Below are 12,218 nucleotides of genomic sequence, written 5' to 3' on the forward strand. Positions count from 1 at the left end.
CGCATTTTCCCGTCCGCAAAGTCAAAGGCCACTTCGAAAACCTTCAAAAAAGGGGCAAAAAAGCATGTCCACTCATTGATCAAAATCACCCATCAAAATAATTTTTTTTCTTTTTTCTTTCGTTGACCCATTAAAAAGATTATAATGCATAATACACTGTAATTTCTTTTAAATATAATGAAAGACAAAGAAATGCTAGCCCACCAAACTTAGAGGGCCGCTGTCCACACTTTCGTCCACACTTTCGTCCACAGTTTACACCTACCCCGGATACCAGTTGATTGGAAAATAGGTGGCAGTCAAGTATTTCCGCTCTATAACAATGACGAAGTTTCTCTAAGTTTTCCTCATTTATTCCAAGTTTGACTGTATTATATTGCTCAAAGGTTCGTCCAGATATGGCAGACATGATGCATGGATGGAGAGCAAGTTATACCGTAGATTTATGCTCATAGTTGGTAGTTTCATTGATTCTTGAGCGAAAAAAAGTCCACTGAAAAATGCCAAATGTCAAATCTTCTCTGGGGACTCTGTTCTCACAAAAGACAACAGTTCAGATTTTTGTCTCCCAATTTGTGATTGAGATGTTTGTATTTCAGATTATTTAGCTTGCAAGATGACACTCTCGTTTGTCACTGTGAAACTTATCTAAAGTTTGTTGATAGGCCTTTGACATGGAGTCTGTTGACTTAGAACAGTATGCCGGCCCCGCGCGCTGGTACGTGGTAGGGCGTGGCGAAGTCAGCGTCTGGCCGGCAATGCCAATGGCAAGTGGGTGGTCACACACCCTTGCATACAAGGCATTTCAATTTCAATACACTTTCAAACCTCTGATATGTCTGGTGAAAACAGCACCCATCCCTTCAGATACACTGTACTGTATTATAATGGTGGTAGGCGTTGGAATCCAACCCACTAATCAGGCTGGTATTACGCCCTACAGTTACATTGTATCTCGTGTCTCCATTTCATGTGATATGATTATGAAATTCAAGGATTTGCGAACTAAAAGCTTCAGTACATGTAATTTGGGAACATTTCTGAACGTACTTCCAAACATCAGAAATCAGCCAATGGCAGGTCATTATCTTTGAGAGTCATTCGGGCAGAAATGGATGAATTAATAAACAATGATGATTGATATGAATTCTTATATTTGCAGTGATGTAAACATGACGAATGTGAAGCACACCCTGCAGAAGGAGATATTTCTCCCAACTGATGAGCGGCTGCTGAATGTTGTGAATGTCACCAAACCTGGCAAGAAGAAAAAGGCCAGCTTATTATGTATTGCGGGTAGGTAGGCCTACATTCTTCTAATGAAGTGCGATCCATTCCTCAACATTTTAATTTCAATTTTTTATAGATATCATAGATGATAAAAGGGCAAACTTCAGACCGAAATTAATGAAGAAAAAGTTCTTCTTCTAAAATACTCTCCGGCCACGACAAGTTAAGTTGCCTTGTGGAGGAAGAATAAACAAGTTTACACATGGTTTGCCTTTCTTCCCATATTCACAGTGACAACAGAGAGACCCGTCGTCACATCCATTTACCAGGTCAAGAAGTCCGACCGTGGCGACACCTATAAGAAGAAATTGAGTTGGTTCTTGAAGGATTTGAAGCAAGTCGATGGAAAAGACTCGGCTAAGGTAAGTTCACTGAAACAAATTGATTTTTTTTCGCAATCTTGATCCCAACATCCCAAAAAAGGCAATTCCCCACAATAACAATCTTTGATATCACTTCTTTAGGAAATTGCAGAATTCGACCTCCACTTTGAGAAGGTTTACAAATGGGTGGCAAGCAACCTCTCAGAGAAAGATGCTTTCATCGCCTGCCTATGGAAGTTATCACAGAGACATCTTTCAGAAAAGCCAGAGTTTGTCAACATTCCAATTCATTTACTCGAAGGTAAGTGGTCATCTATCTTTGACTTTCCATTTGTGGTAGATGTCCTGATCTAACAAATATGGAAGCTTTTTACCCATTGGTTCCTGAGAGGGGTTATCCATTTGAAACTTGGAAGCATTTATTTTGAATTTCAGAAATAGCCCCAGTGTCTGAGCTCGGGCGTCCGATCCACCAGGGTGATGATATCTCTGTGAATAGCGAGGACTACCAAGCCCTCTCTACCAAGGAGGAGGCTGACTTGGAGAGTCTCATGTCCCAGTGTGAATTTGCCATTAGCAATGCTGAGGCATTCTCGGAACAGTTGTCAAAGGATCTATCTTCGCTGGATGGGGTAAGAAATATCAATGAGCTTTGACTTTGAATACTGATCAATTTTGCTGATTTTGTGACCTGACAAGTTGGCTCCGGTTCGGGTCTAACTGAGATTTATATTTCCAGATTAACTGGTCTGGATTTTTAGAAGTCGAAATAAAATATTGAGTTGAGAGGTGAACTAGGACATTACAAGCTTTACAAGTAATATTTGGTGATGTGATGTAAGTAGGAGAAAGCTGGCAACCTCAGAGAAAATGTGCGTTGTCAAAAGAGAGTTCACCTCTCCATCACATGAGTGTACCGAGACCAAACAGGAATCGAACCCAAGACTTTAGAGGTGACAGGCACTGATGTCTCCATGTGTTGTGAAAATGCTTCTTTTTCCATCTGCAGGCAAATATCCATTCGATCATGGCGTCGGAAGGACAGGTGCTGAACCTGATGAGGCTCCTAGAAAACGGCATTCGCGAGGCATCTGTCATTGAAAATAAGCTGGAGTCTTATGACCAGCTGCTTCAGGTATGCTGTCATCTCCTCACCTGTTTGGATGACCTCATTCTTATCGTCATAGCAACTCTTGCTCTAAAAACAAACCTCAGTATCTCTTGACCTTCTGCTTCAGGAGTTGGCTTGGTGATTACGTGATGTATTGTTGACTTTTCTGCTTCAGGGTGTGAAGGACAGTATGGAGATCATGAAAGACAAGGATGCCCTCATTCACATCCAGAATAAAAATCACCAACGTCTGCTGGAAGAACTTGACAGTTTAGTGGTGAGTAGACGTGAGAATGGAGGACGGTGCTATGATGGCAGATTATGAAATATAGGAAGGCAATAAAGATGGGTCTTCACTGATACAACACCCAGTATCACTTGTGATACGACACTTTAGACAGGGGTGAGATTTATCTTGATGCCACTGTCAAAGCCAGGAATGAACTTCCTCAAGTCTCGGATGATTGATAAGTCAAAGAGTCGTCTAGTAACACCTGGTGTCACTTTTGTTGGCGATGTTTGTTGGTGATGCACATGATAAACTTTATTTCTAAGTTGCCTTTTTTCTTTTGAAAATGTGTTGTCTGTGTGAGAGAAAATTGATGAGGGATCACCATATTTCTTCTCTCTGTCCTCAGTGTCAGTTGGATCTTGAGCACTGCCATGTGAAGGCCCTCCTTGACGGTGATCTCACAAACCCCAATGGCATCTATGAGTGCACCGCCGCGGCTGAGGCACTGCAGACGTGTATGGCAGCAAATATTCACCCAGGTAAGGTTGAGAGAGTAGTGGCATCGTGACAGGCTCATAATCAGGAGGTTGTTGGTTCAACTCTCACAAGACTTTCCTTGTCTTTTCGAGCGAGACACGTAAGCTACTTCTAGTCACGTAGCTCTGGCCTGATGTGATACTTTGACTCCAGCTGTATCCCAGTAAAACATCTTGCAAGGATTATCAGCAAGTCATATTGAGTGTTGAGACTGTTTGTCAGTCTCCAAAGAGTCTGACCCTTCCTGTTTTTAACTTTCGATTGAAAGCAGATTTTTGGTCAGCGCATGAATTGATGGTGTATCAAGAGAGGGGTATGACATCAGTTGTGCTGGGACATCAGACCTTGATGCTGTGACCTTCGCACTAAAATCACTCAGAAACTTCCATATGTGCAAAGCTTTTGAACAAAAGAGGATTTCTGGTTGATACAATGGATCCGTTATGAAACTCCCCAACCTTCTGCGTTTTAAAACATAAGATGACAATCTTCTCTGTTTCAGCCTTGGTCAAGATGTCGGCCGTACAAGAACAACAAAAACTCTTCAACAAACTGAAGAGTACCTTTGTCCGCAATCTCTCTCATCATCTCAACTGTCTCTTCATACAACAGGTATCTCAAAGGCTCACGCTCTTCACTCAGAATGTGAAACTAAATTTAAGATTTAAGTAAATATGGAACAAAATGGTGTCTTCCGTAGTTTGCAAGAAATATCTATTTTGAAAGTCAACAAAGTTAATAGTGGACAGGAAATGTTGTGATTGTATCAGAAGTTTCTAAATATGACTGCTAAACGATATTTGCTCATTGTATGCATTACACAGTATTGAGGCCATGTTGCCTTGGAGATGCAACAGTGTGTGCATTACCATGTACATCTCTGTGTACATCTTTGTGTCGCCTTTACCAAGGGAACCAGGTTGGTGGATGGATATGTTTTATTGTTGTGTTTCAGGGTAATGAGATGGGTGAGACTTTGAATCGCTGTGCTTCCGAGTTGCGTCTGCCCCAGCATCATACGAGTCATCGCGATCTCACGCCGTATGCTGAGGTGATGTTGTGGTTGAAGAATGCTGACCCCTCCAGCTTCTCAAAGCTGGCAAAGGTAGGCACCTCTTGCTCACCATTCCATCCTTAGCTAAAGTGTTTGTCACTGCAGTGCACCGAGTGTGGATTCAGCCTGGCTCACTTTTGGTAGAGGCTTAATCCACACGCCCTCAATCACCATGTGCCGTATTTACAACACAGCAAAGTGCTCATTTTTGCCTACTTGAACACACGCTGTTGCCAGGGTCCTTGCATTAAATCAAGACCATTGGGTGGAGCTCCAGACCTTTGGCAGAAGTGCCTCAGGTTTGATCGTTGAGCTCCACCTTCCTGGTTTTGTACAGCGACCCACCAGTATGGGGTCAATTGTTTCACTTCATGCCATCTCTTTGTTTACTCTGACAGGTCTACACTGAAAATCTCAGTCGCATCTACGACCGGGAGGTGAAGGAGTTTGTTGAGGCAGCACGCCAGAGACTCATGGCATCTAAAGGCGAGAAGAAATCATTTGGTAAGTTAGGGAATTTAGGAAAACTCAACTTATCACAATACTAAGGTCACTGTGTTTTTGTACAGCACAAATACACCATTTTGCAGAGCTATTTTATTCCACAACTTTAGATCAAAATTATTCAGTCTTGATTTGTTGTAAAAAGATTTACTGGCAACATTGTGGTGGCCTCCTTATTTTCTTAATCATCCGAGCGCAATGGCAAGCCTGGTCTGCTTGTGGCTTTGTCCTTCCATGTTCCATAACGGGCATGAGCAGTTCCTTAAGACCACTGACACAGAGTGCCTCTATGGAGACTGAGGATTACGACAGTCGTTGTAAAGTGTCTTGAGACAGTGGTCAGTTGCGAGTGCTGTTTAAAAGCCATCATTTTGGATATGATGATTGTATTGCAGGACCTCGACTGACCGGCTCCTCGTCTAGCCTGAACAAGAGCAGTGACAACCGCGGCAGATCTGCCTCCATACAGCTCGGTGATTCAGATTCTTATCACGGCTCTGACGTTGACCTATCAAACCGCACAAAATTTGACCAAGTGTTCGACAAAGTTCTCAGCGAGTTGGAACCAGTGTGTCTGGCAGAGCAGGATTTCTGTGTCAAGTTTTTCCACTTGACGAGCGGAGAAGTGATGGACGTCACAGATATACTGGTTCGTTCAGTTTGGTTTTTTGGGATGGAAGTCATCTGGCAAGATTTCTAAGAATGCAAAATTTCTTCACAGGACTTGTTACAAAACATTCATGCCCATTCACCGGCGGTAAACATCAGTCCTAAACTCTCCTCCTTCTCCATTAAGGATGGATGATCTGTAAAACGCCACCAGATGAGCATGCCTGGCACTTGGCTTTATGCAAATTGCTTGTTAGGAGGATTTGAAATTCAGTTCCAAGATTATATCAGCCAGCTCTGTAGTTGCCGTCATTCCTAAATCTTTTTCTACTTTGCCTGCGTATCCTGGTGGGATAGACAACTTGGTATAAGCAGACACTCACAAAGACAGGAGATTTCTTGAAACAAGATGATGCTGCCATTTGATGAACTTGTTGTTGATGACTTGTTTATTTATTACCAATCCAGGATACGAGTGCAGGAAGTGGGTCGAGCTATGGCGATGAGGAGGATGCACAAGCCACCCGGAGGAAACATCAGAGCCAGTAAGTCTGCATTCAGAATCGGCTGAGGTTAGTCCTCTGCCGTGGTCAGCTTCTTCTTCTGCGTTCAGAAGTTTTAAGATGCCCGCTAGACAGTTAGTCCATTTTCAGTAACAAAGTCAGTCGTCCTAGAGAGCCCGAGAGCTTGTGGTCAGGGTGGTGTCCTTCTGCCAATATTCCTCTATATTCTTCGTAAGGCTGAGGTGATTCTCTTACCATGGTGAGGCTGGTTGTGGGGCTCTTCAAGCTAGGGAGCTATGTCATCTAGAATGGCAGGATCCATGAACTCCTGGAGTTTGAACCAAGCCTTATGGATGCATATCACACCCACTGGTACAGGCTAGATAAAACTTCATCTGGTAAAAATCCATCTGCCTTCAACGATACTGAACCAATGCACCATCAAAGCTCTCTAAGTGGAGGGTCATTTTGACTCTTCAATGTTCACAACAACAACATTTTGCCGGCTTTTTGTGATTCATGAGCATTTCTAAAAAAAATGTTCATGATTGTTAGTTTAGCGAATTACCAAGTTTCTGGTTTTTTCATCAAATGAAGAAAAAAACTTTTTCACGTCTAATCGCTTCCTTTCTCGCCACCAGGAGGCAAATGAACGAAGAGATCCGACGCATGATGGGCCAACTTTTCCCATGTTTAGAAACGGAACTGACGAGTTTCATTTCCTTTGGACACAAACAAGATGCTTTGTGAGTGTTTACTTCATTTGAAATCATATGATGTTTTTAATGTCGGGAGTTTGGAGCCTAATCTGAAACCATTGGGTCAGCCGTACCTTGGCATTGGTAATAATAGTTTTTCTGCCAAAACTCAACGCTAGTGGTTAGTTGATACGATTTTATGAATCAAAGAGAGTTTGCAGTAAGTGTTCTGTTGTAGCATATCCCTGCGATGAGGCGAAACATCACCAAAAACTTGTCATAAAGCATAATCAACGAGCATTTGATATGAGTGAATTCTGTAAGATTGCTGTCGACTGTTGATTGTTTGACTGGTTGGTTTCAGTAACTCCCTCTATATGCTGGTCAGGATGAGTCAACACGTGGTCAACGCGCAGGATACCGGCTCATTCCTTAGTATGACGTTTGCCAGCTGTCTTGTTCAGGTCAAGAGGAACTTCGATCGCTTTGTGGTGAGTTTGAATCCATCCATCACCTTGACAAGATTAACGTTGTCACATGTGTGTCAGGGTGTCTTGGTCACATGGCCTCATGACATCACCAGGTCTGTTGCCGTCAGTCATTATCATGACATCATGACATAAAAAACTGGGTCATAGCTCATGAATGAGATTTCCATCAAAGCGTGGCCAGTGAATAATGTTCCCATCAAAACATGTCCTTCTTATGAATTGAAGCGGTGATTATTGAAGTGTCAGAGCTTCCTTCTAAGGCCATCGCTGCTAAAAAATACATCACAAATCTGCCGCTGTCCGGCAAAACTGATGTCCATTTGTTGTGCTCTGTACGTTTAGTGCATGGTTAAAGATCATGCCGAGTTGAGCTAAAACCATCACAGCGCCATATCAAGTGGTCTTTACTAATGAACTCTTTCATTTTACAGCAACTTCAGATCCAGTCCGTTCTAGATTTCAAAATTTCTAAAAAGACAAGATGTGGTATTCTCCAATTTGTGAAGCACTTTGAGGTGAGTCATCTCACAAAAGCTCTTCATCAAGAGGAATAAACTTGCTCTGCCTTGGTAGCTCAAAAAGTAGACAACATAATTCCCGTTGTTCTCTAATCAAAAAATATCTTTTGTTATTTTGATTTTTGTGAATCGAGGTTGATTTGGAAAATGCCTGCAGAAATTCTGCAGTTTCCAGTATCACTCACTTCCTTCATTATTTCTACTTGTTACAGGACTTTGCCACCCAAGCTGAGAATATCTTCCAAGGCTCCGACCGGCGGGCCAACCTGGAAAAGGCCTATACGAGACTGGTGAGGACCATCTTTGAGCATATCACGAGGATATCGGCCGAACCACAGAAATCTCCTCAGGAAGTAGTCATGATGGGCAAGTATAAATTTGGAGTGATATCTCTTGCCTTTCTGATTCTGGTCGAGAACTCAAGTTTTTAATATTTCGTGTCCATGCAAATGTGTTGTCAACCAGATAACTTAGATAAACAAGAGTCTTTAACGAGCAAACAGGAACTGTGAACCGTGTTACGTCCACAAGGAGTAGAAGTTGGTGAATTTGCTCATTTTCAATTGGCGAGAGACTTAATATTGCATTTGCTGCCACAGTTTGATGGTTAATGGCTTACCTTCACTTATTTTGGTTTTCAGAGAACTTCCATAGGATGTATGGTAAGTGTGTTTGTAAAATTTGCGTGACTTACACTTTGGGGCTAGTATTAATGGCAATGATCTCAGGATAGACACAGCACATTTATTTGAAAGAAAGACACAAGATCTGTTGAAAGAGATTAAAATCTTCACTGTTCCACTCTCGATTTGACCACATTACAATAAACCGTTGAGAGTAATTGTTTTGTAACTGTGGCCATGTGTTTCAGCGGTGCTCTCCCAACTGAAGATCAGCTGTCTTGACCAGGAGAGAAAGGAGGCCAAACAAAAGTATGTCGACAACCAACAGGCCTACGTCACTGCGTATCTTGGCAGGCCTATGGAGAAACTCAATGTGAGTGATCTGACTTAGATTGTTGGATACAAAGCTTAAGGTTGTGTGATTCATGGGATAATATCAAAGTTGAGTGCTGTGACACCAGGTGGTGTCCATGAAGCAGCTCAAATCAAGACCTTATGCCCACCTTAGGCTTTTTGGAGGTTGTTCAAAACTCACCATTTTTAGAAGCGTGTTATGACAGATTTTCTCTTGTGTCATGATTTGCCCAGCATAATTTGAACAAATAATTGAACCTGTCATATTACCTGTGGTACAGGACGTCATGTGACACTGTCATGTCACATGATGTTGGCGAGATCTCTTGTCAAGTGTCAAGTAAGAAATGTTTCTGTGATTGTGATGGATATTGTCTTAAAAATGAAAATCTGACTTCTATCAGGCAAGCCTATTGAAGAAGATTATGGTTAGAAACCTCATTCCAGGTGTATGATTTGTGACTGTTGTTATTTCAGACGTTCTTTGAAGGTGTGGAAGCCCGTGTCGCCCAAGGGGTGAAGAGAGAGGAGGTTAGCTATCAGCTGGCGTTCAGTAAGACCGAGGTGAGGAAGGTCATCAAGGAATACCCCGGGAAAGAGGTGAAGAAAGGCTTGGAACATCTCAAGAAGAAAGTGGAGAAACATCTCTGTGATGAGGAGAATCTATTCCAGGTAAACATAAGTCTCTGTTTCAAGTTGACCGAGTGAAATAACAACAACAATAATAATCAATGGCGACTTCTCTCGTGTAATACATGTATAGCAAGCATCCCATTGGCCACTGTGGATTATATGACACTAACCCTCTCTCAACACAGACAATAGCCTTTTCATACCAATATCTTACGATCATACAATTAACTTTTAGCTTTGGGCTGTACTAATCCCTTCTTTGTGTGACGACACAACACCTGTATAAACTAATGTGTTCTTGGGACCATGTCTGTTGAAGGAGATTCAGCTAGTGTGTTCTTGGGACCATGTCTGTTGAGGGAGATTCAGCTAGTGTGTTCTTGGGACCATGTCTGTTGAGGGAGATTCAGCTAGTGTGTTCTTGGGACCATGTCTGTTGAGGGAGATTCAGCTAGTGTGTTCTTGGGACCATGTCTGTTGAGGGAGATTCAGCTAGTATGTTCTTGGGACCATGTCTGTTGAGGGAGATTCAGCTAGTGTGTTCTTGGGACCATGTCTGTTGAGGGAGATTCAGCTAGTATGTTCTTGGGACCATGTCTGTTGAGGGAGATTCAGCTAGTATGTTCTTGGGACCATGTCTGTTGAGGGAGATTCAGCTAGTATGTTCTTGGGACCATGTCTGTTGAGGGAGATTCAGCTAGTGTGTTCTTGGGACCATGTCTGTTGAAGGAGATTCAGCCAGTATGTTCTTGGGACCATGTCTGTTGAGGGAGATTCAGCTAGTGTGTTCTTGGGACCATGTCTGTTGAGGGAGATTCAGCTAGTGTGTTCTTGGGACCATGTCTGTTGAGGGAGATTCAGCTAGTATGTTCTTGGGACCATGTCTGTTGAGGGAGATTCAGCTAGTATGTTCTTGGGACCATGTCTGTTGAAGGAGATTCAGCTAGTGTGTTCTTGGGACCATGTCTGTTGAGGGAGATTCAGCTAGTATGTTCTTGGGACCATGTCTGTTGAGGGAGATTCAACAGTATTTCTCACTTACTTCAGCTGACATTGCTACAATGTATGTCAACTGTGCCACCACTGTTTTTCAAAGGGCTGGCATAAGGTTCAGTTAACATTTACAATCCCCGATGGACTTAGTTTAATCACATTCAACTATAAATCCATTGAATATTACTCTTCGTCAGTCAACCGATGATCTTTGGGCCGAGAACGGGGACTGTGAACTCGTTCCTAAGGTCCTTCAATAAGACAATTCCTTATATGAAAATATATTGACAAACTCCAATTTTAATGTCTAATTAATAATATGTTATGATTTGATTTCCAGGTCGTGTGGCATTCGATGCAGGATGAATTCATCAAACAATACAAATACTTCGAGCAGCTGATCAACCAGTGCTACCCAGGATCCAACATGACGCTGGAATTCAAGATCGATGACCTACTTAATTACTTCTCGGAGATCGCTCAATCGCATTGATTCTTACGGATAAAAGACAATCCCAATCTCAGCCACATCCAGGACTTTTGTCAACAACTAGAGCCAGGTTTGAATGTCTTGGGTGAAAAGACGTGGCATGAACAGATATCGACAGTGAAATGGAATTCTTTCAAAACAGGCTCTGGTTGGCGAAGATTTCAGATCGGTGCAGATTGTTGTAGAATCGATTTACGGTGTTCGATAGAAGGACAAAATAATCATATCAGATCAACTCAATATATCTGGGCAATTGCTCAGTTGCAACAGACATTAGAGGATCATTGTTGTCATTGAATTTGTATCTTTGAGGTTTTACATGGAGTAGGACATTCCTTGGGAATTGTCCCATGATTGTGGCAAGTCATGCTTATGCTGCTTAATGGTCATGACATGTCCAATCATGACTTGATGGTCGCCCTATTTGTGCATATGTCTCATATTTGAATCCTTTCTTTGGTGCTATATTGTAAATTTGTATAGCAATCTTATTGTTTAGCAGAATGTAGTTAAACTTCAGTAGTTTGTGGAAGATGTTTAAAATGACAGTTTGGCTAGCTTCATGTCATAAAGATGGTCACAGCTCTGTAGATAGACAAGTTCACGTCACTTCAACAGCTTGTCAGAAGTTTCCATGTATCAGTCCTCCAAGTGGTAAATGTATATTAATGAACAGACTTGTAATGTAATCTTGTTTTTGGACTTAGAGGCTATATTCTCTGTTAACACGAGATGGCACCGTGTATGTGGAAATCTTCTATGCGAACATATAGAGAAAATTAAAGCTCCACATGTAAAAGAATCTTGTATGAGCTGTTTGTTTGTTATGGTCAATATTGTCCTTGTGATCAGGGACATTTTAAATGGTGATGGAGAGCAAGAGCTGTCTTGATTGTCCTGGTGGTGAAGTGCTACCAATACTGGTTGTGACTACTCTCTTGTCTCCGCTGGTTGTGACTGAAGGCCTATTCCCATCATGAATAGGAGTGTGTCTAGGTCTGATATTGGTAACAAGAAACATCACGCTTTCCTGTATGAGACTGTACTCTTGTCTTAACTGGCTGTGAATGTAGACCAACGTCCACTCGAATAAGTGTGCCAATGATCCTGACGTTCCAAATACTGAACTCGAGACGAGCTACTTGGTGAACATGCACAACCGGAACACGAGACAACTATCACCCTGTCTGACCATTCCACAAGTATCAGATCTCATTTGTCTGTTTCCTGTCATCTGGCCACGCCCGCAGCCAAC

At 42.2% G+C, this 12,218-nt stretch overlaps 1 protein-coding gene across 2 annotated transcripts; it reads left to right on the forward strand.

Annotated features, from left to right (window-relative positions):
• Positions 1-301: 301 nt before the first annotated feature.
• LOC135493255 (exocyst complex component 1-like) lies at positions 302-11,745 on the forward strand. Of its 2 annotated transcripts, none has more exons than XM_064780395.1 (21): positions 302-386; positions 1,163-1,296; positions 1,522-1,652; positions 1,755-1,914; positions 2,049-2,245; positions 2,623-2,748; positions 2,900-3,001; positions 3,363-3,495; positions 3,996-4,105; positions 4,449-4,598; positions 4,946-5,051; positions 5,447-5,700; positions 6,129-6,205; positions 6,805-6,909; positions 7,226-7,352; positions 7,784-7,867; positions 8,083-8,236; positions 8,512-8,532; positions 8,742-8,866; positions 9,325-9,519; positions 10,814-11,745. In XM_064780395.1, exons 2-21 carry the CDS (start codon positions 1,173-1,175, stop codon positions 10,964-10,966), a joined length of 2,634 nt encoding a protein of 877 aa, XP_064636465.1. In that variant the 5' UTR covers positions 302-386; positions 1,163-1,172; the 3' UTR covers positions 10,967-11,745. The 2 variants fall into 2 exon arrangements, with proteins under 2 accessions (XP_064636465.1, XP_064636464.1); XM_064780394.1 differs by lacking the exon at positions 302-386 and adding an exon at positions 387-454.
• The last annotated feature ends 473 nt before the right edge of the window (positions 11,746-12,218 follow it).

This window comes from Lineus longissimus, chromosome 9 (genome assembly GCF_910592395.1).
Source record: "Lineus longissimus chromosome 9, tnLinLong1.2, whole genome shotgun sequence".
NCBI lineage: Eukaryota > Metazoa > Nemertea > Pilidiophora > Heteronemertea > Lineidae > Lineus > Lineus longissimus.

What these genes read in the sequence shown, in the direction of transcription:
- LOC135493255 (XM_064780394.1), top strand. Translation starts at nt 399, where the DNA reads ATGGCAGACATGATGCATGGATGGAGAGCAAGTTATACCGTAGATTTA. An exon ending in GGCAGCAAATATTCACCCAG is followed by an intron (nt 3,496 to 3,995) that starts GTAAGGTTGAGA and finishes TCTCTGTTTCAG; the next exon opens with CCTTGGTCAAGATGTCGGCC. An exon ending in ACTGTCTCTTCATACAACAG is followed by an intron (nt 4,106 to 4,448) that starts GTATCTCAAAGG and finishes GTTGTGTTTCAG; the next exon opens with GGTAATGAGATGGGTGAGAC.